The sequence below is a fragment of the Leiobunum rupestre genome, chromosome 5 (assembly GCF_980474605.1).
Source record: "Leiobunum rupestre chromosome 5, qqLeiRupe1.1.hap1, whole genome shotgun sequence".
Taxonomy (NCBI): Eukaryota; Metazoa; Arthropoda; class Arachnida; order Opiliones; family Sclerosomatidae; genus Leiobunum; species Leiobunum rupestre.
In genome coordinates this window covers 16824610-16848882 of record NC_143388.1, presented here as the reverse complement: position 1 = coordinate 16848882, position 24273 = coordinate 16824610, and the positions used below count along the sequence as shown (strand labels likewise).

Below are 24273 nucleotides of genomic sequence, written 5' to 3'. Positions count from 1 at the left end.
CTCGGGTGGTAAGTAGACCTTCATGTAACTTGAAAATCCCTAAAAGGGTGGACAAGAATGGGCTTTCGTTTTGCCATGGCAACCAAAAATGTTTTTCACAACTTAAAAACTCATTACTCGTATTTACTAAATATATGTATATTTACTCATATTTACCAAAATTGACGTATATTGGTCCAAATGTATCAGATTTAGCCATGATCTGAATTATGTATCTAATTGATGAACCTTTTTTAATTTTTTGTAAAATATTGTTAGGGGGGGGGGGGGGGCCCTTAAAATCTTCGATTTTCCCATGTTAATTTTCATAGAGAAAATCAGTTTTTGAGTTGCGAAAAAGATTTTTGGTTGCCATGGCAAAACGAAAGCCCATTCTTGTCCACCCTTTTAGTGATTTTCAAGTTACACGAAGGTCTACTTACCACCCGAGTTTGAACCAAATCGGAGATAACCACCTCGGGTAGTCTCCTTGTTAAAGGGACTAGGTACTCACAAGGAGACTACCCGAGGTGTTACACACAGATTTTGTTCAAACTCGGGGGATTGGTAGACCTTCATGTAACTTGAAAAATCCTAAAGGGATTTTACTCAATGGGCAACAAAATTGATAAAAATGTGACAAATTTTGATTTTTTCCGTCAATTTTTATCAATTTTTTTTATAATTTTGGTATTTTAATTTTTTTTCAATTTTGTAAAATGTTTCACAGGGGGGGGGCCTTGGAATCGGTCAAAATCCCATGTTATTTTCAATGGGAAAATTTCCATTTTAAGTTGTCAAAAACATTTTTCGTTGCCATGGCAAAACCGTTGCCCATTGAATAAAATCCCTTTAGGATTTTTCAAGTTACATGAAGGTCTACCAATCCCCCGATTTTGAACTAAATCGGTGTGTAACACCTCGGGTAGTCTCCTTGTAAGTAGCAGATATGTGAAATTCGTTAATCCACCATAAATACGCAAGTTCATATTCCTTTTAAGGACTGGCTTGTAAATTTCCAATTAGAGTGTCCAACTGTTCCAGCATGAATCGAAAAGCTCATTTAACAACGAGCCATTGAAAATAAAAACCTTGGCATTAGTATAATATTAATCCCGACTCTTAAGAGTAGTTTCAAAATGGAGATCCTCGTTTAATTGTGGCCCCGGGGACAAGCTAACGAATGACATCAGCAAACAAATATTTTCCCATTCGCGGAGCTCATTTATTGCAGTTCTCGGGAAAAAAAGCGCGCTACACCATCCGACAACGTCCGTTGACAGCGGTAGCGATGCTATTATAGCAGTGGAAATAACCCTGACACTGTTGTAAATATTCATCGACATCAAAAACAATTGGGAAAAAAGTCTTCGTTCCTAACTATGTCCCACTTTGGCTCTTTTTGTGATAGTTTCGGGTCATCATCGATTACTTTTGTTCGTTAAAATAAAGGTTTTTTTAATATGGGATTTCGGGGAGTTGGGGAGGCCGTTTCAAAGCAAAACTTAATGTAAGATATGATTGCAAAGAATAATGAAAGGGGAATTTTTTTTCGGATTTTGTCAATCCACGCTTAATAATGTTCAGATATGTAATATCGGGGTAGGTACATTTGTTCGAATTTCAATCGTCCGAATGGTGGAACAAATGATCGAATTTCATTCGTCCGAACCGAGGGGCAGGTCACTTCCATTTTGGGTGCGTCTTAATCATAGTAAATAGATTAAATCAGGGTAATCAAGATTAAAAAATCAAATCAAGATTAGAAAATCTAATCACTATTTAAACGAGATTTAATCATTCTAATCATGATTAGAAAATCTAATCACTATTTAAACGATTTAATCATTTTAATCACGATTTAATCATTTTAATCACGATTTAATCATTTTAATCACGATTTAATCAATATAATCGGTTGAATCGAGAATTTATCATTAAAATCAAAAATAAAGTACGATTTAATCATACTAATCCCGATATAACTTTCTTAATCAGGATTTAATCATTTTAAACAGATTTAATCATTTTAATCAGATTTAATCATTTAATCCTGATTAAATCAGATTTAAACATTCTCATCATGATTAAACTTGATTTAATCAACTTAATCGCGATTAAATTGAATTTAATCAAAATAATCACGATTAAATCGGATTTAATCTTTTGAGGGGTGCGTCGTTAATCAAGGAAGTGACCTGCCCCTCGGTCCGAACCGCCGAAATAACAAATGTTTCAATTGTTCGAATTGAACAACTTGTTTGTTTCATTCGTCCGAATTCTGTCGCTAAATTAGTATTTCTTATTGCTGTTTTTTTGGTCCGGATTTTTCTTAGTGAAAGAATAAAAAATAAAAAACTATGTTGAATGTTGTGGATATTTTAGGTTAGGTTAGGTTAGGTTAGGTTAGCTTCATGTTAATGTTACTATTTTCTTATATTAACAATATTTAAAAAAAAAACCAATTCCTAATGTTTGAAAAAACGGACAAACGATTATTCGAACAAATGAAATTCGCCAGTAAAGTTAACATAAATTGAACGACTAAATCACCAACAAAAGTTGTGATAAATTTTTCGGGCAAATGTAATACGTTTTCGGACATACGATCCTGTTTTCCGGCATTCGGACAAATGATCATTCGGACATTTGTACCACCGTTCGGACGAATGAAATTCGAACAAATGTACCCAAATCGTAATATCGACAATCTTGTTGTTTTAATTACTTGGGGTCAAGAAATAATAACGCGAATTAAATAGAGATATTTGTGGTAAATAAAACAATTTATAAACTCTGTTTGTACGAATAATATTTGATGGGATATAGAAAACAATTTCAAGGGAAAATGCAAAGCTCATTTTCCCAATAACATTTCATTAACAATAATTCAATATACTCAGTTGCAGGTTAAAAAAGGTCAAATATCTAATACATTTGGCGGAAAAAGACTTAGCACGAATTTCCGGTAAATCGGTGGCGGGAATTTCGAATTTCGACTATTTTCTGTTGAATTCTTAAAGGTTCCTACGCGTGTTACATTAATCCATTTTAGAAATGTCTTTTACGTAAATTTCAAAGTGATCAATAAATATTTAATTAACATATTTATTTTTAAGCTTCATCATAGCGTATTTTTAGTATTACGCTCCTAAACAATCATCAAATAACACGATTATGTACGTCAACGTGGTGATCTCGGCCTTACCCGTTCTATACTTACCCTGGAATCATCATTAATTAACATATTGAAATATAACGTAATAAAGTATTTTCCAAAATTATACAACGCGCGCGGGTATACTTAGAAATTCAACCGTAAACAGGCCAATTTCGAAATTTCTGCCGCCGATTTACAGGGAATTCGTGCTAGTATCTTTCCGCCAAATGTTCATTAATATCCTTCATTATAAAATTGCAATTTTACACTAAAATAAAAAAGAGCGATTTTTATTTAAGCGATGTTTATACAGGGTGTATCCTAAATGGTGGTAGGACCGAGCGTCTACGGGTTCTACAGATAATTTTAAAACGAAAATGTTCTATGGCATTTTTCCGATTTAGGCCACCGTTTCGCAGTTACGAAACGATTGATGTATGGACGACCCCTTCATTTAACTTTGCATTTTAATACCTTAACGTAAATTAGCAGTTTCATTCGTAAACATCGGCACGCGGCCGAAATAAAAAAATTTTCTCGACGAAGGCAACTTTTAATGAATGAATAAAATATTCACGCGCTCACTAAAAAATAAATTTGTTGGGACGCGAGCGCGCTTTTTTTTGTTTCCATGGCAATTATTTATTTATATTAGGAAATAAGTGAAAATAAACTTTACTAAACTTATAATAAAAACAAATCAGATAGTCGCCATGGTAACGAAAAAATAGCGCGTTCGCGTCCCAACAAAATTATTTTTTAGTGAGCGCGTGAATATTTTATTCATTCGTAAAAGTTGCCTTCGTCGAGAAAGATTTTTATTTCGGCCGCGTGCCGATGTTTGTGAATGAATCAGCTAATTTACGTTAAGGTATTAAAATGCAAAGTTAAATGAAGGGGTCGTCCATACATCAATCGTTTCGTAACTGCGAAACGGTGGCCTAAATCGGAAAAATGCCATAGAACATTTTCGTTTTAAAATTATCTGTAGAACCCGTAGACGGTCGGTCCTACCACCATTTAGGATACACCCTGTATATTTATATTAACACTAAATGTGATGCGAGGTTAATATAATTTACAAGTTCTAGGTACTCTCGGCAAAAGCAAATAGGTGGAGAAAGTCTTGCACAAAGCGCAAAGTATTTTTAGATTTCTATGCAATTCCATGGATTTTATCAAATGTATACTCTACCGCGATAAAATGTAGTTCGCTTCTTTTTGAGGTTTTAATAAGACAAAATTAAATTTGCAATTGACGGATTTTGAAATGACGTTTTACCGCGCGACACTACAGGTACATGTCTTGGGCACACAGCCTTATTTGCGTGCTTTTTTGACCATAACATGTAGAGGTATTTTCACGCGCAAAATGAATTTTAAAAGCCGTCAATTGTTTACAACGGGAATCCATACCTCTACTTGGAATGCTTATTCTGCCGTATCGCGAATGGTAAGATCACTCTGACGGCTTTGGCCCCACCTACAAGATAAAAATCCCCTCTGCGCGCGCTCCCCTCTCACGTTGTTGTTTGTTAAGTAATAATCATCATTATCAGCTAGGCTAATACCCAAGGCACCACCTTAAGCTTGTTTTCCACTAGCGCGCGTCATAATGTTATTTTCTTTACGCGCGTAACAACGTTTGAACGTTTCAAAGCTGAGAAACGCGTCGTTGCGCGCGCCAGTGGAAAACAAGCATTAGGCGTAACCGGGTTGCAATGCTCCCTACACTAACTATTAGATTTAACCTCAACAAGTTTTTATGAAAGGGGAAACCCGGCCTTAAACCAGTGGGGAGATAACTTGCAAAATCAATGCAGAAGGAGTAGTTCCGAGTTTTCACCCAGTGCCACAAGCCGGGATCGAACCCGGTTCTTCTTAACATAATGACGTCAAAAAAAAAACAGTCAGCCACATCGAGACGAAAATCTGCCGCGATAAGCATTCCAAGTATAGGTCCTGCTTACAAAATTACAATCTACAATTTTTACACAGTTATTTCTTTCTATTGCTTAAATATCTCAGTACAATAATTGCTTATTTGAAATTAACAATAGTCTTTGGTATTTGTTAAGAAAATGGCAGAAATTCATTTGAGTTCATTTAAGAACATTCCAATCATAGTGGAAGCTTGAATACGTGGCTTGTCCAAGACTTTCTCTTAAGACGGTCGGAAATTGCTTGTTATTTTCCGTTTTCTTTAAATCAATTTTTGACGTCAATCCCGTGTTTTTCTCTCGAACTCGCGATGGTAACTATTACGTTCGTTGTTGATGTTGTTGTTGATGATGATGGTGTATTGGTGAGCGCAGAAGTCAATGGAGGCAATGGGCTTCTCGCAGGACGAGATGTTTGCGGCTTTCCAGATCGTCTCCGCTGTCCTGAAGCTCGGCAATGCTCAGTTCCAGCCAAGAGCTAACATGGACGGCACCGAAGGCTGCACGCTTGTGAACGAATACGGTCCGTATGGTAGTTTCTCTTTGTTATACTAGCAGCTCCTCTCTCTATTCATTGTCCCCTAAAACTCCCGATCCTCCTGACCTCTCACGTCCTCTCCACGGCTCTATCCGCAAAATTGGTGGTAACGCTGATCTTTCATTCGGAGCAGAGATCTACGACGTGTGCGATCTCCTGAAAGGGGATTTCACTCAGCTGCACAACGCACTCACGCAGAGGCTTGTAGACTCTAGGCACGAAACTGTGATTACAGACCTCTCCGCTTCGGAGGTACGCTTTTCATCCTTTTGAGTGCTTTAATTCTCCTAATTATCGAACACTAATGTCCCGTTCTAACACAGGCAACATATGCAAAAGATGCCTTATGCAAAGCCTTGTACAGTCGTCTGTTTACCTGGATTGTAAATAAAATAAACGAAATTATTAGGGTAAGTAGGTAAGCGGTACTATGTCGCGTTCTCTCTGATTGTTTGGTTTCTCCGTTCTCAGGCGAAAAGAATGGGGAAGAGGAAATACATAGGTATCTTGGATATTTATGGCTTTGAAGTTTTCGAGGTAATTAGTCGACGAGAGCCTTCAATCCGTTTTAGTGAACCTTTTCCTTCTTGGTATCAATAAACTGCGGATCAGATCCAGAGGTTGGTCACTTCCGTGATAGGTGTACGGCTTTGTAATTTTGACTGTACGTATCTGATTACGTATGATCTAAGGCTAGTGCTTCCAATCGATACTCAGATAACAGTCAACCTGGGCTAATAATTAAGATAGATCAGATATCAGAATATCCGCATTTACGTCAAGATATTATCAGATCCAGTTGATATGGATTAAAATGCAAACCAGATACTAATCTGAATTCATTGAAAACCGACCGACAGAAGGGCACTAGACACACAGTTATAGATTTTTAATTATCCTCCGAATTTTTTATATCATATATATATATTCAGTGTTTGATAATAAAATAATCTGATTAGTTTTTATGTGACTAAATCAAATAAATACTGAATAGTTTACAACGGTTCATTTATGCCACCGTCGTCTACGATACATGCTTGAGCTCGTTTAACGACGGAGTTCATAGTGTTGTTCAAAATTTCAATTGAAAGGTCACGGAAGGCATTAATTATTCTTTCTCGCAAAACTTCAATTTCTTGGCTTCTGATTGGTCATATTTCTAATTTGAACCAAATCCGTTAACCTAACGGTTCTCGAGATAGTTTTTGAATGACCTTGAAGACATAGTTCAAGGTCATTCAATTTTACCCTAGTAAATGCCCCCCTCAATATCTTCAGATATCTGAGAATTATGAGCTGAATAACCTGATAGGTAGCTCTTGGAAGCACTATGAAAGGCTGTACTCAGTTTCGTATGCCTGTACAAAGTTTTACGAAGTGGTTAGTCCCTCGGGTCTGATACGTGCTTCGTATGGTTTTTCTAACGTACACTATTACGGGGGTTGATGGACGCCCTAATTACCTCAGTGCGTTTCTAAGAGTCCATGACCAGTACTAGGCTCAAGGCCATGACCAGTACTAGGCTCAAGGCCAAAATATATATCAATAGATTTGACGTATAGGAAAGGGCTCGCCACATCATTGGGGTATCCAATCGTGGTATTGAATTTTTCTTGTCTGTATTAGCACAACACATTCGAGCAGTTAATAATTAACTACTGCAACGAGAAACTTCAACACGTTCTGACGGAGCTGACGCTGAGACAAGAACAAGAAGAGTACCTGAGAGAAGTTTGTATCCTTAGTTGAAAGTGGTTCTTCTTTAGAGGAAGAACTGACATAAGTGATTAAACCCGTTTAGGGAATTACGTGGATGTCGGTAGAGTATTTCAACAACGCTGTGATATGTGATCTCATTGAAAAGGTATCGTTAATGGACGCGGTATGTTGAAACGAGGATGTTAATGTAGCGTCTGTTGCTCAGAATAACCATGGCATATTGGCGCTGTTGGATGAGGAGTGCCTTCGATCGGGGGCTCTCAACGACGAGAGCTTCTTGTTCAAGTTGACGCAAGCGTGTCAGGACAACCCTTACTTCGAGAGTCGAGGCTGCAGGAACTTCCTGATGGACAGTACCCTTCCACACCAGTGCTTTCGACTGCGCCACTTCGCCGGCGCCGTCACCTACAGCGTTAGCGGCTTCATCGACAAAAATAACGACCTGCTGTGTAGAGACTTATCCCAAGCCATGTTTAACTGTGATCATCCACTCTTGAAAACCTTGTTCCCAGAAGGTAACGCTGCCTCCCACTCATTTAGAATGAAACTTCAATAAAGCTTGTATGGTCTTCTTAGGTAACCCCAAAAGGACGACGCTGAAGCGACCAGCGACGATATCCACTCAGTTTAGGATATCAATAGGGGCGCTCATGAAAAGCTTGCAGGCCAAGCAACCCAACTACGTTCGATGCATTAAGGTTAGTTCGCCAGGCGCTCACTGCTCTTCGTAACGTCTCCGTCCTACATTTCACGAGCCTTTGCTTCGTAACGGAGACAATGCCTTGTGGAAGGCAGGATGGATACGAAACGAAAAGCCAGCCTTCTCTAGCGACGAACGACAATATACTAAATTTCCCACAATTCCCTCAGCCTAACGAACTGAAGCAGCCCATGATATTTGAAATGGCCCTGGTACAACATCAAGTTCGATATCTCGGGTACGTGAGGCAACGGGCGATCGGGTTTAAGGTTATGGATGGTAATTGGTTTCGTTCGAATGATCTCCGCAGGGTGATGGAGACGACGAAGATTCGGAAAGCCGGTTACGCCTTCCGTCAGGATTACGAGTCTTTCTTAGAGCGCTACAAAATGTTGTCGCTGCACACGTGGCCCTCCTGGTCGGGGTTGCCCATCGAAGGAGTCACGCATTTACTCCGAGACCTGCCCATTCACCCTCTAGAGTACGCCTTCGGAAGAACCAAAGTCTTCATTAAACATTCTAGAACGGTAAAATCTCTTTTCATCCCTTTCCCTTAATTGTCAAAACCAAATAAATCTTCTTCTCTTCCGAAGTTAGTTTTCGAAAATAGTTATACCATAAGCCTATCTTAAGGTCCCCTTAAGTAAAGGTCTATCATAGGAACCCATGGTAACGGCCATTGGCGTAGACAAGGGGGTGTTTCCGGGTCCAGACCCCCCCCCCTTGACGAATTTCTGGCTACCCCACTGGTAACGGCGTGGTTCTGGAGAGAAGAAAATTAACGTACGGCGATAGGGCAATAGCGACATCTTCTTTTTCAAAATTTCTACATCTAAAATATTCTCTTACTTGATAGAGCAGCCGCGCTCGGGTTGATAAATGCCACAAAAAACGTGTCTAAATCTCAAATTTTAAAAATAAATACCTTCAGAAAGACAACTCTTATTTCTAATAGCCAGTTTTAGGTCCTGATGAATCATTTTGCAAAGATAAGTGTTAACTTTAAGTTTTAAATCGATAAAATTGATAATAAGCCTTGGCTACGGTGCTAATGGCTCGCGGCGGAGATTTATCCCGCGTGGTTCTAAGTTTAAATACGTTCGCGCACGGCTTGTCCTCATTCATAATGCATATCGTAAAATTTATTTCAGAAATACATAGTTGAGGAATTAACCACTAGGAGGTGCAGATTTTGAATACCTACCTCTTAATAACGGGTATGCGATCGTCAAAAATTTGGCCTAGACCTTTGCTTATGGGGACCTTAGGATAGCTTTTTCATTTGATTGCCTGAGATTCACTCCGACCGTCTCTGACGTCATTGATCTCGTCTCTTAACTCTAACCTATGACACCGGTTTCTTTTTGAACGATTTTTCGCGTTTTCGGTTTGACGTGACGATGGTCATGTGATGTATTTAAGCGTTGTTTTTCGAATCGACTGACCTAGGTCTAGCTTTATTTTACAATTTAGCGCTAATTGCTAATTTTTAAAATAATTTTAATGCCTTTTAAGTACACAAAATCATCATAAACAAGTTTATTAATTAATTAAAGTTAATAAAACCACCTAGGGACTATAATGCAGTTAAATTACTTGAAAAGGTAGAAACATCCATAGTAAAAAGGGGAAAAAATGTAAACACTAACAAATTTATAGGCTTCGTGCTTAGTTAAAATATTGTTAACAAGTATCGACGCTTGTTCAAAATTCTCTCTGCACGACCGCTGAAAAACATTAAAATTCAAACGTCATTTGCAATTTCTTTACATATTTAGTTGACGGATATTAAAGCAGATGGAGCTATATTTCGCGTTGCGTAGCAAAGGAAAACCAAATATGGGGATATTGGTGGAGAATGAAATAACCGATAAGTTAAAGTTAATAAAAACTACCTATGGACTATGATGGAGCTTAATTACGCGAAATGGTAAAAGTCCATAATAAAAAGTTGGCAAAAAAGCCAAACACTAACAAATTTATAGCTGGTTTCACACTCGACGGAAAATATGCCGGAAAGACGATAAGAAACGCCGAGCTGAAAATTGATTCCCATTCTATACAGGGTCTTTTTTTTTGCTCGGAAAAGTGTTTTTTTTCAAAAACTATTTATAGTACCGATTTCAAATTTGGAAGGTCAATTCTCTATACCGGGGGACATCAGTTTGAGAAATTTGAGCGTTTTCGGTAATGTTTTTCACCAATTTTGAAAAATTATTTTTCGACCACTAGGTGCGAGATAAAAAATTTCTATTATAAAGTTGTAAGCCGTCATCGAAAACCCTTAAAAATTGTTCACTCGACGAAAAACAATTTATTTATCAGTGAAAATTCGAGCTTGAAAAATTTACAAGTTGGTGAAGCCAAATTACGATTGTTTGAAACGATAATTGAAAAGGGAACAAGTCTAATACAAACGTAGTAGAGTTTTCACACTTGAAAAAATGTACACGTTTGGTTTTTAAATGCAGATATTTTATTCACATAAATTTTTACAAAACATTTTCAATAATATCACCATTGGCTGCAACACAGGTTTGTGCGCGGACAATTAAGTTATCAAACGCTTTCTCTGCCATTTCTGGTGTGACGTCTCGGCAAGCACTGATTATTCGTCTAATGAGTTCCTCCCTAGTTTCAATGGGCGTGGCGTATACCTTTGCTTTAACGAATCCCCAGAGAAAATAATCCAGCGGTGTTAGGTCAGGTGACCTTGCTGGCCAATGCACTGGACCATTTCTCCCTATCCACCTTTCAGGAAACTCGTTGTTGAGGTGCTCAGTTACTTGCCGGGAAAAATGCGGAGGGGCGCCATCTTGCTGAAACCACAACTGACGTCTTTCAGCCAATGGAAGGTCGTCGATTGCGTCACTCAGTTCGTTCTGTAGAAAATGTAAATACCTTTGGCCGTTGAGGTTCGTCGGCAGGAAAAAGGGACCAATCAAACGGTTTCCAACAAGTCCAACCCAAACATTGACCCGTTCAAATTGAACCTGGTGATGATATTCAAAACCCCAATGTGGGTTGATGTCAGACCAAAGATGGCTGTTTTGATGATTAAAGGGCCCATCTCTAGAAAATGACGCTTCGTCGGAGAACAAAACATGGCGCAAAAATTGTCTATCTTCTTGGACAGCATTTAGTAACCAGTTGCTAAATTCATAACGTCTTTGATGGTCTCCGTCAATTAGTCCTTGGTGGAGCGTAGCTCTGTATGGGTGATAGCGATTCTTACGAAGAATTTTCCACACACGATTTGCAGAACAACCCAAATCAGCAGCGGCGTTAGCGCAACTGTGACGAGGATATGCCACAAAGTACGCGAGTACATTGTTCTCGAAGTCTAAATCCGGTTGACCCAATCCGCGAAACCTAGGTTGCAAGTTACCAAATTGATTGAAATCGTGAATTGCTCGTCTTACTGTATTTACAGATGGTGCTCCATTTGGATGTCTTTCTGCGAAGATTTCAGTCACTCTTCTAAGGTTTTGCGCTGCTTCTCCATAGTAAATGGCAACTATCTCGGTACGCTCAGCTACTGAATAACGAGGCATTGTTCGAAATATTATCAAACACTGATAATAATCTCCCAAAGTTTTCCTTTAAATACCCAATGCATGTTTAGGATTGACCTATAGCCTCGTGTTTTTTAAATCCGGTCGTTTTTTTAACCAAAGTTTCAACTGGATTAGGTAATTCGGTTTCAATTATCGTTTCAAACAATCGTAATTTGGCTTCACCAACTTGTAAATTTTTCAAGCTCGAATTTTCACTGATAAATAAATTGTTTTTCGTCGAGTGAACAATTTTTAAGGGTTTTCGATGACGGCCTACAACTTTATAATAGAAATTTTTTATCTCGCACCTAGTGGTCGAAAAATAATTTTTCAAAATTGGTGAAAAACATTACCGAAAACGCTCAAATTTCTCAAACTGATGTCCCCCGGTATAGAGAATTGACCTTCCAAATTTGAAATCGGTACTATAAATAGTTTTTGAAAATAAACACTTTTCCGAGCAAAAAAAAGACCCTGTATACCGCTAACGTTCAACTTTACGCTGCTAATATTCCGTCGAGTGTGAAATCAGCTTATAGATATGATAAAACTTACGAAATTAATTAATTTGTCGGCCTGTTTTTCTGACTGAGGCTTAGGTTAAAATATTTAAATTTCATAATTTTCGTATACATCTTTTTCATAACGGCAACCTAAATGATAATATTAATAAAAAATACATTTTTTAATATAAATTTAAATATTTAGTAGTAGAAAAGGTAATTTTCTTCAATAACTTTCTGTGGAGCGTAGGAACGAAAAATCAACGCGTTTCGCGAACCAGAGTCGAAAACTACACTCAAAAACAAAATTTGACCGAAATGGTGGATCGTGCAAGCTCAAAGCGCCCTAGAGCTGCACTATTTGATTTATATACCCCCGTATCGTCAGTAAATACATACCGGGGGTGTCTCGCTCTAGAACTGAAAATGGAAAACCCTAAACTAGAGAAGAAGTTTGCCTTCGGGATAAATTTAATAGCGCCTAGAAGATAGAGGAATTTAAACATTGCCGTCATTGCCAACAGATGGCGTTCTTTAATACTTCGAGACCTCTTCTCTATCAGCTATTAATATTTACCCTGAATGAAGTATGTAGAGTCTCTAATGGGGAAATTGGCGATTACTTATCAGGTTTTCGAGCTGGAGGAATTTCGCGGTGAGCGGCTGAACGAGTTGGCTGTGTTGATCCAGAAGACGTGGAGAGGCTGGGTCCTTCGACACCGATTCATGGGACTCAGGAACAGCCAACTACTCATTGCCCAAAACTTCAGAAGTTGGAAGGTTAGTGTCTCCGCACTTTTACATTTCGTCCAAATTTCACTTCGTTGTCGAATCTCTCCCGCCACCGTATCTCGAGGTTTTAGACACCAAAGTTCAAATAACAAGTAGAAATGTACTTAAATTCTGCGTAAGAACATAAGTAACATAGTTAATATAAGTATGACATTCAACGATTACCTAAACTACTCTTGAAATAAACTAAACTACTCTGAAAATTACCTAAACCACGCTTAATAGTTTATCATTATTATGTTAAATTTAACATTATTTTTTATCGTGTAAGATTATCAATTTTCCGGTCACACAAATAAGCTATAGTTGACGACTTCTCGGGCATGGTTACCTGATACTTTCAAAGACTAGTAACCAATGATATATGTGGTTATTTGTAGACGTTAACGGTAATAGTGAGTGTAGGGAGCTGTTGGCTCGCGTGTCCTGAAGGGCTTGCCACCACCCTCTTGCATTGTAACCCGGCCACCTGTCGCTAGTTCACTTGGGCCTAAAGTGGTGCCTTGGGTATTAGCTTAGCTGATTATTATTATTGCTGAAAAGACTATCACTAAAAACATTATCGCGTTGGGAATAGGAAGTGTCATACTTATTTTTATTAGGTTACTTAAGATTAGAGCTAGATTGTTTCGAGAGAAGTGCTACCGGGAGAGGTTCGTATTTTGAATCAATTCAGTTCATTAAATTTGAAAAACCCGTCTTCGGTGCATGTCGAACATATCTAAGTAACGTTAAAATTAATGTACAAGTAGGTTTGGTAGTTTTATCACGCTTTGAAATTTTTGTTAGAGTCGAAAATTGGTTACTCTTATTTCCCCCTGTCCACCAAACCATATAATTATTCTTTTCAGGTTTCAATTTGAATATTGAAAATATTAAATATTGATAAAATATATTTCCCTCGCGCACGCTTTTTCTATTTTATATTCATATTATAGATATTTTTGGCTTTTTTACGTAACTTTTTCATTTGTTTTGCTATTTTTATTTGCAATAAGAACTGGTACTTCCGGTACTGTAGTGGCAGAAGCAACAGATGGTAATTGGTTACCTTTTAAGTGAAAAACGCACACTGATTTGATAACTATTAAAAACAAATTGTACGAGTATGAACGTACTTTTCTCGATAAAGAAAATATTCAAATTATATAAGTTCTTGACCTTTCACCTTTAGACCGCATACCTTTCAGAACTTCGTCACTTCAGTCGAACTATAATTACCTAGACACTTTTTTCATTTTGGTTTTGCCTGGCACGATAGCACACAAATAGGCTGGTGTTTAGAAATTACATTTTTCGAAATGTGCCGTTGTTCTTTGTAAAATGGTTTTTTTTGGATCTGATTCAAAAAAGGCTTTTATTTTGACTGACAAATTCCCCAAAAAAAATCAGAAGCTTTTGAATTGTTTTCGTTAATTTTAAAAATATAAAATGGTAGTTCTAACCTTTTTCGAGACTTGATAAATATGGTAATAAAATTTGGTCATGATTTTTTTTTAAATCGTTACTTTGTGTTCACTCTTAATTTTTGTATATTTGTTAAAAAACATTTTTCATAATTTATTTAGTAATGGATACGTAAATCATTTTATATGCAATTTCGATAACACTTCAAGAAGAAATATATTTTGAAACACCATCCTAACCCTCAGCCTTGCTTTTTATTTATGAGTTCATGACTCACGAGCAACTAGAATAACGACTTCCTTTTTAAATACAGGGCGTATAAAATTTTATGCAAAAATTTGAAGGAGTTGTAGGGGGTGAGTTGAGAAGTATGCCTGTTTTCTCCCCATTTTCCTACGGTGAGTTAAAAGAGCGCCAGAGAGCTTCAAAGTGTGGCCTACTAGCCACTGGAAGTAGGCTGCAACAAGCGCAAAACCAAGCAGCAGGGAAACGCGAACATTAAGGTTTGGGTTCGTGTGATAGGTAAAAAAAGACTTTGTAAACAAATCGAGGTAACCAGCGTAAAAGAGTCAACTTAAACCTAGGAGCAACACACACAAGGAGAACGCAAGCTAGCCTTTAAACACGCTAACGCAGTGTTGTGTACAAATTTCATTGGACGAACCTTTACGCTGAGGGAAAGACAATTTCCGAATTTTCTCCTTCCGACGGCAGCAGGCGCTAAAGCGTCTAACCAATGAAAACTGTACTCAAGAAAATGCAGGTTTTTTGACGGGTTGCGTTCTCCTTGTGTGGGGTGCTGTGTATATTGCTCCTAGCTTAAACCGTATTTAAAGTCCCTGCTGCTTGGTTTTGTGTTTGTTGCAACCTACTTTCAGGGGCTAGTAGGCCATACTTTGAAGTTCTCTGGCGCTCTTTTAACTCATCGTAGGAAAATGGGGAAAAACCAGGCATACTTCTCAACTCACCCCTTACAATTAATTCAAATTTTTGCAATACCTTTTGAAACACCCTGTACATTGAAAAATGCGTTTTCGTTTTGAATTGGTTTATTTTTTGAGAAATATCGAAGTTGTTGTTCGGTCGTGTTGCTCGAGTTGGCTTTCTTGAGAGATGAGCCAACCATGAGCTAGGATGGAAGAGGCGGGGCTTTACTGGTATGTTCTCTGTCTGTGTTAGGTAAGGAAAGAATATCTCAGGATGAAGCGTTCCGCTGTTGCTCTAGCCACCAGATACCTTGGGTGGAAGGTCCTCTCCTTTTGCTCCTATAGTAACGTCCTTTGAAGGTTATCTTTGGTTAATCAAGTGGTCTGTGCCTATTATTATTATTACTACTATTAATCTAATCCGCATTACTCTTCTCTTTGACGACCCCTCTCCCCTTTATAACAGCCCCTTTTCGCGCGGGGAAACGAACATTTTTTCTCCACAATTGGTATATTTTTGTTTCAAATTTTGATGGTTCTCGGTTCGTTATTGTTGCGATGGAAAGGTTGTCATACAAAAGGACGTCATTCATTGTTACTCATATACACGAACTAGTAACGCGTTGCTAATGTCATGTGTATGCCTTAACATATTTTCTGTTCACCCGAATAGATTCTCAGTGTAATATATCCATAAAAAGTCAATGAGACCTTGTTTCATACAGAACAGTTAGTAATCGGACAGATAAGGTTAAAACGCTTATATTTGGAAAAGTATATACGGCTATTCGACCAATGGAAACCAAATTAAAAAGTTTAAAGTATTCTCGAACTGCGCGAGATAAACTTGGTTGGTCAGAGCCAGCAGCACGAGCTGTCTTAGTTATGATTTGGTACTTTCTCTAACTTCCATTAAGCCTAGTTCCCACTTAGCGAAAAAAAAACAATTTTCGCGCTGAAAATTGACGCTCGCGGATAAAATTAGCGATTTTTTTTCAAATTCGCCGCTAAAGTCGCGTCTCCGCGGTATCTAGCGAATGTTCTATTTTTTGACGTCCACACCTGCGATAAAAAGCTTCAGCCAATCAGAAAACGCGTTCCCTCGATCTCTTCCGCTCCCGTCCGTCACTTATTAAGCCTAGGTCTTTAGAAAAGCAGCTCAGCCAACTTGACCAAGATACGAATAGAATCGTTTATTTATTGAAATTATCAACAGGAACATCCATTTGGTTCATTTTGAACTGATGTTTTATGTTAGGCCTAAAACATTACTAAAACCCGCACGAGTTGTTTTCAGCGTTTTTACATTTTCGCGCTAAAGTGAGAACCGCATCCCCAGCGACCGAAAAAACGCGTCTTTTTTCGTTGCGCGAAAATTTTATTCGTCTCGAAAATTCGCCAAGTGGGAACTAGCCTTCAACTCTTCTCAATAGTTAATGTCACACGTTGGGAATGGGGCAAGTTACGTCAAATCCTTGGAACAAGGTTTCATTTAGGAAAATACACACATATATATATATATATATATATAAAATGGTGTGAATTCGATCCACTAAACGTAAAACCACATACATAAGGTTTTTCAGAAGTCAAATTAATTTTGCAAAAGATTCTGCTTAGGATGCATTTTTGCTTTAGCTTTATAATGCTTTTAAATAACGCGACTAAACACGCTAGGCTATTTAGTTAATTTTTAAGCAAATATAAAAATCTTTTTGCTTTTTTCCAGAAATTAGTGGCAAAATTTTGTACGAATTATGTATCCCTATTTACAGTAAAATAAAGCTTATTTCAGATATTGACGCGCTTTTGAAGACAGACATAGTTTAGGCCTGATTTTTTTGAAACAATGACTGTCCTTTTGTCCCATCTCACGAATGTAGGGCATTACCTCCCCCTTCTCACGAAATGGATTGGTGCGTGGTGCCAAATACAGTGTATATATATATTTTTATCCGGTTTTATGTACGAGTGAATAGTGTCAATTAAGGCACATTTGTGAAAACAAAATTTGGAAAAGAAATAACATCATTGTATTGTCAAACATTTTGCTCACGGTAATACGTATACGTAGTAGTACTAAATTAGGTTTAGTTTGTAGCGAAAATAAACTGAATTAAATACTTAAGCTAAAGTATAGCACGGTCTATCTATCGGGCTCTCGATGCTTGTACAAAGTTTTGTTTTTGCACGTGCTGTCTGGGTACAATGTGGTCTCTGTGTTTGGTATTTGCACGAAAAGTCCCAAACGGAGGTCGATGTGGAGGAATGCCGAGTCGCGGCTGCCGCTAGATGCCTCACCGAGAACTACCTCAACTGGAAGGTGAGGTCCATTTCGTGACGTCCACAGAATGGGGGCCCCCCCACAACCACCACCACCCGACACCCAACGTCAACTGCCAAATCTAACAACAAAGTTCTTTTCGTTTATTTTCTTCAATCATTCTCCCGTTTTTGTCCAGCCTTCATCCCATCCCCGAACCAATTCTCTCTTCCATCTATTTTATTTGCGTGTCAATATCCCTTCTTCTCTTCTATCTTTCATTTACGGTGCTTTCTTACGGTCATTCGTTCTTTTACGGGTTACTAGCGTTACGTGGTACCTCGTTTTAATAAGGGTCAACTCGCGTTGCAAAGGGCCGGAGAGTCCCGCCTTTCGAAGGTCAAAGAGAATGAAGCTGTCCGCGATGGACCTGGAAAGAACGACTGTCCTACGTCTCCTTTTTTATCCCAAATAAGATCGTGTCTTTTATAATTTCCTTTTAATCTTGTGTTATTTATTTTGAGTGGAATGGGAAGCGAGTGGTTGTATATGGCACCGAAACGTCCGCAATCTTTATAGCACCGCTGCTATGTGAAGGAACGGGCCAAAATGAGCCGCCGTTCCGAGAAATCTCGGGCTGCAGGCGTACTTGTTCCAATGTGCCGATTGTGGCTCGCAGTGAACCGACCATTCAAAGTTATTCTTCCCCACAGCGCAGGAATTACCTGATGTGGCTCGCGCGCCACCTGCCTTTAGAGTCTCCTCTCTTCCACGAGTGGCCACCCGCGCCCTGGTGTCTGCAAGAGACCAGTTACCTGCTCAGAAAACTCTACCACAAGTGGAGGGTACGCTACCATCCGCTCCTTCCGTTTAGCTATCACGCTTTAACCCATTTTTGGTCTACTTTCCCGTGTAGTGTCAAAAGTACAGACAACAGTTTGATCAAACTTCGAGGAATAGGATGAGGGAAAAAGTTACTGCCAGTTTTATCTTCAAAGATAAAAAGGCTTCCTACCCTCGAAGGTAACCGTATTGTCGCCAGGGGCGTAGGAACCAGGGGGGGGGGGGGCAGGGTGGCAATGCCCCTCCCTAGAATTTTGCTGGGAGGGGCAACTAATGTTATTGCCCCCTCCAACTTTTTGGTCTGTTGAAATCTTCAAAAGGCTCAAATGCCTATTTTAAACGCATATAAAGCTTATAGAACCAAAACTGTGTTTAATTTTCAGTCTTTTCCCACCAATTCACATAAAAGTAAAAATAACACTTGCACTCCATTCTTTAGACCCCTTTTCGTTTCTCTTTGCCCCCTCCAACTTCTAGAACGTTCCTACGCCCTGATTGTCGCGACGTTAATCGTAGCGCCGGTTTTAACACTTTGACTTTTGTTGGCGTGATAGCGTCTCTCATCCGTTTCGCGGTGACTATTTGAGATTGCGCCATAATGTCAGATGGAAAAAGATAGCGCAAGAAACTGGAGACCAGTACGTCGTGTTTGCGGACATAATCAACAAAATCACTAGATCTAGTGGCAAGGTATGTTAAAAAGGCTGATTTCCACTAGGACAAGCCCGCCGTGATAGCGACCGTCAACGTAAACATTTTCCGTTAGGGCTAATTTTTTGCGTCAAAGTAATATTTCACGGTGAAGCTTAATTTCCGCTATTGCGCGTTTTAATGTATTTTTGTTTACGTTCTACATGGACTAATTAACAACTAATTAGTCCATGCGCTCTAGCAAAACGTTAATTTGAGTTAAAAGGAATCACCTTTGGACTGCATTGTAAAGGATGATAAAATTAGCGAATAAGTAGATTAGTCCATTATAAAAAGGGATAATAAAGCTAAACCCTAAACAAATTTTAAGAAATTTAAAAACTTAATAATAGCTCGTACCGATAGGTCTTCGAGCGAACAAAAAGACGCGAAACTCGGACCAAATAGATCTTCGAGTGAAAAACTAAATTAAATTAAACGAAATAGCCAGAAATTCCAACGGTAGACCGGTTTCGTCCTATTTGGGACTCTTCAGTACCGTGCGGGAAATCTGGCTCGCGACTATAACACCGAATAGAGAAACTAAGCCTAAATATTAAAAATTTCAAAACGAGTTGCGTAGCAACGGAAAGCCGAATAGGGGGAGAGTGGTGGAGATTAGTATATACGTTAATTTGAGTGACGCCTACTTACGCACACTAGTGGACACTAAGCATTCGGCCTAAAGCTTAGGCCGCGTTCAGTAACCGTAATCGGAGAGTAAACAGTTTATCAACCGTTGAGTTGCGATTGCTAACGTGACGTAATATTCTACTGAACGGCTCCAGGCAAATTGACTGAATTTTACGTTGAGTCGTCTGCTATTTTTTTCTGCATCTTAAAAGCTCAAATAAGTTATTTTTACCGAGGCTTATGCTAATTTAAGTATTTTGAATAAATTTGGTAACTTAATAGCTGAAAAATTAATGAAACAACACTTACCAATTAGTATTCTGTCATAATCGTCCGATGGCACTGCTATGCTATAAATATTTCCTTCATTATCGGACAAATCAATTTGTTTAAAACTACTAGGCAGATTAGAAGTCGCCATGCTTGCAACGTCACGATTTCGTTTATCAACAAAATAAGCGGCTCTTCCAGCCGCTTATTTCGATTGCTATTCGATTGCAAACGTGACTTCAATCCCGGAAGTGAAAAAAGTCGTAGAGTAGCGAATGTGCATTCAACGGTTAAACCGTTTGCTGTTACTGAACGCGGCCATAGTTTCTACTATCGCGCGCGATAGTGTATTTTTTTTACGCGTGAAACGTTTGTAAATGCCGAAGTTGATTGATGTGCCGTGGAAACTAAGCATAATAATTGTTTATTTGTATCGACGCAAAAATTCCCGTTAAGTTTAGTTTCCACTTGCGTACGTAATAATGTTTAACCGCGTAAAAACCGTTATACGTGCCAAAGTTGAGAGGAGTTGCTAGTGGAAACCAGTGCTTAGGAAGTTAGGCTTATTACGTTTAGCGTTCGTTGTTGCTGTGCATTTGCTCTAGTAAAAACCAGCCCCAAACGTTTCATTTTAAAACCGTTATACGTGCCAAAGTTGAGAGGAGTTGCTAGTGGAAACCAGTGCTTAGGCTTATTACGTTTAGCGTTCGCTGTTGCGGCGCATTTGCTCTAGTAAAAACCAGCCCCAAACGTTTCATTTTAAAACCGTTATACGTGCCAAAGTTGAGAGGAGTTGCTAGTGGAAACCAGTGCTTAGGCTTATTACGTTTAGCGTTCGCTGTTGCGGCGCATTTGCTCTAGTAAAAACCAGCCCCAAACGTTTCATTTTAAACGTTCAATATCTGTAACACTCCCTTTTTGTTGTTGACTGCAGTGCGTTCAGAACCTATTCATAATCAGCACAAGCTCAATGTTGGTGCTAGATCAGAGAACTTTGCAGATCAAGTATCGCATTCCGGCTGCCGAAATCTACAGGATATCGCTCAGTCCTTTTCTCGATGACATTGCCGTCTTCCACGTCAGAAGCGTAAGGACATACTTTCTTCACCCTTTCAATTATTAACTTATGATATTCTACTCTTGTTTTGGTGGGTTTGTAGACGGAAACAACGAAAAAGAAAGGTGACTTTCTCTTCGAAACCGGTCACGTGATCGAAATCGTGACCAAATTGTACCTGGTAATTCAGAACGCGACTGGTAAACCACCGGAAGTTGTTATCTCGCCTGAGTAAGTCTTCATTTCATTTTAATACACTCGCACCCATAGATATAGGAAACGTATATAAAGGTCTAGATAAAATATTTCAAAGGGAGTGAATACGGAGTTGACAGCTAGCAGAAACGCGTAATTTCCGCAGGCTATCCTTATAAGGCGCCATCTATCGCTAAGAAAGCTCGTGCTATCGTCGCGAGAGCCATTGTCTCCTGCTTAAATATTATACTAAAAGTCACCAACAGATGGTGTCTAAAGACTACGGCCAGCGGAAAGGTCAAGCACTTAGTACTAAAATGCTAAGAGAGCTCGCGCTCTTGGTCACGTGCCTTCCTCGGTGCTAGGTGTCAATTCCGTATTTTATGTTAGGCTTAGACGCCCCGAAATTTATCTAGACCTTTATATACATTTCTTATATCTGTGCTCGCACCACGTGTTTGCTTGTCAACTTTGTCAAGTTTGTTTTGACTGGTCTTAGTTTGAATAATGCATGGACGGTCGGACATTAGGTGGTTTCTTTTCGCCAGTTCTAGGACTGAAAGTGTACTATTTTTACCATAAAACGTTTTATTCACCTGTTCAGGGGATGAGAATTACTGCGCCCCATAAACTATAAGCTTGTTCCGGAGTATTAGGGCTACTCATTTTACTTCTTCTTCTGAAAAGGAGGTGTAAAGGAGTAAATCGGATTTTGTCGTCTGCTAGCCATAATTTATCTGCTGAAAAGGCCCCGGGTAGCCATTTTGGAAAAACATTTTTACTCCACAGAATCGGAGTAAAATGACGTCATAGTCTTACTCTTCTTACCATACTATAAAATTACGGAACAAGCTAAAAGAAACCACTTATAGACTTTTGAAGTTTTCTAAAATTTGCGTCTAACAGATATTTGAAACTGTACTGTTTTTGACGATTATACTGCAGGGTTTTTAAGAATTTCAGTCATTAAAAGCTATTGCCTTTTCGAATGAGAATGCTTGCTAGATTTAGTAAATGTCTTGTTCAATGAAAAAATTATTATCCATGACGTCAAATTTTATTTGCATGAATTCTGGTTTGATTCTGGACTAGAGCCACGATCTTTCTCTTGACTGGTCAACGCACTTTCGGTTTTTTCTGCAACTCTTTCGTCAGTTTCAGATTGAGGAAAAAAATCTCACTATGCCTTTTTGCGCCATCTATACCGGTACTCTAATTTACAAAAGGAATAATATAAAACAAATTATTTGCAGTACCAATATAATTATTTTATCTCCATAATTAATTTTAATAATATCATAATATTTAAACAAAAATTTATACAATATATTAAAATGTTAAGATTCAATAGATGGCGCTTCGTAGGATAGCCTACATTCCATAATGTGCAATAAATATAAGTACCACGGGCGGTCGTTAGATGGCACGACGAGACACAATGATATTTTCCACTCTCTGTACTCCCTTCCTGGCCAAGAGCGGCAGACTACGCTTGTGACGAACGGGTAGCAATTCGTCATACAGTAGGATCATGCTAGTAAACTAAGACACGTTTTCTCGCACTTTCTGCATTTGGCTTTAGTAAGGAAGTATTACATAAAAAAGTCAATTGCAATTTTCCTTTTACTTTGGTGTACTTTTTACTACACATGCCGAGGGGCTGATCACTCTGCGTAATCGTCGTATACAATCAGTGCGTAGCATAATGTCGCCGTTCTCCCCGTAATCTCACCGTTCTCATCGTAATCTTAGCGTAATTTCGCCGTACTCATCGTAATCTTAGCGTAATCTCGCCGTACTCATCGTAATCTTAGCGTAATCTCGCCGTACTCATCGTAATCTTAGCGTAATCTCGCCGTACTCATCGTAATCTTAGCGTAATCTCGCCGTACTCATCGTAATCTTAGCGTAATCTCGCCGTACTCATCGTAATCTTAGCGTAATCTCGCCGTACTCATCGTAATCTTAGCGTAATCTCGCCGTACTCATCGTAATCTCTGCGTAATCTCGCCGTACTCATCGTAATCTCTGCGTAATCTCGCCCTTATCATCGTAATCTCCGCGTAATCTTGACGTACTTCCCGTAATCTTCTCGTAATCTCGACGTACTTCCCGTAATCTTCTCGTAATCTCGACGTACTCCCCGTAATCTTCTCGTAAGCTCACCGTACTCATCGTAATCTTCTCGTAAGCTTGCCGTAATCATCGTAATCTCCGCGTAATCTTGACGTACTCCCCGTAATCTTCTCGTAAGCTCGCCGTACTCATCGTAATCTCCGCATAATCTCGACGTACTCCCCGTAATCTCGACGTACTCTCTGATAACGTACTCGGTGTATATACAAAATCTTGGTGATCAGCCCTTCGACACACCCAACACATTGCGCAGTTTGATCCAACCATTGTTGGGCCACTACTTAAAAGCAATGACCCTTTCAAAATGTACTAACCATTACATTTTTGGTATAATAAGATTTGAAGCTAACTTCGGCAAAGAAATGGTGCCCCTATGTTTCAAATCTACGGGAGTTGCGGACATCCAACCGGGACAAGTACGAATCATCCGCAAAGGCAACCGAATGGAAATCATTGTTTGATCAATCGGACATCGCTAAAATCAAACATTCCATTCGAATACTATATCTTTTAAAAACGAACACAAATTTCACTCCGGCGTTCGCGGATATAAAGAAGACAAACCAAGTAATAAATACTTAAATATTATCGATTTTGGGGAGAGTTTGTTCCGTATTAAATTATTCCTCGACGAACGAAAGAAAAATACCAAACAAATACTACAGGATAGAGTGCCTCAATACATAATAAGAAATATTTTATTTCTATCAAATCGGTGCAAATCCAACACTGAAAAGAAAATTACGTTTGCGGACATATTTAAAAAAATAAATAGTACGTAAATGAAACTAAAATACGTTTTCATCAATTTGGAAACCTGATTAAGTACACTCTATATTATAAGAGTAAAAAATAAACAAATTTAAGCGAAAGAAGCTTTTGAAATGGAGTCGTTAGGAATACGACAATTGTATTTCTCTATAATACTGCCAAAAACAAAAATATATTGAAAAGATAAACCAAAG

The 24273-nt window shown here is 38.7% G+C and overlaps 1 protein-coding gene across 1 annotated transcript in view; it reads left to right on the top strand.

Moving 5' to 3' along the window:
• Myo95E (Myosin 95E) overlaps positions 1-24055 on the top strand; it is an 86724-nt gene extending 62669 nt beyond the window's left edge. The window contains exons 9-25 of the mRNA XM_090176135.1: positions 5455-5611; positions 5751-5869; positions 5941-6027; positions 6089-6154; positions 7244-7348; positions 7419-7481; positions 7542-7851; positions 7913-8034; positions 8207-8274; positions 8347-8563; positions 12727-12876; positions 18198-18329; positions 18401-18507; positions 18882-19017; positions 20855-21007; positions 21081-21208; positions 23646-24055. Coding sequence (XP_090032261.1) covers positions 5455-5611; positions 5751-5869; positions 5941-6027; positions 6089-6154; positions 7244-7348; positions 7419-7481; positions 7542-7851; positions 7913-8034; positions 8207-8274; positions 8347-8563; positions 12727-12876; positions 18198-18329; positions 18401-18507; positions 18882-19017; positions 20855-21007; positions 21081-21208; positions 23646-23769 — 2244 coding nt within the window. The 3' untranslated portion in view covers positions 23770-24055. The remainder of the gene's footprint in view (positions 1-5454; positions 5612-5750; positions 5870-5940; positions 6028-6088; positions 6155-7243; positions 7349-7418; positions 7482-7541; positions 7852-7912; positions 8035-8206; positions 8275-8346; positions 8564-12726; positions 12877-18197; positions 18330-18400; positions 18508-18881; positions 19018-20854; positions 21008-21080; positions 21209-23645) is intronic.
• Positions 24056-24273: the final 218 nt, after the last annotated feature.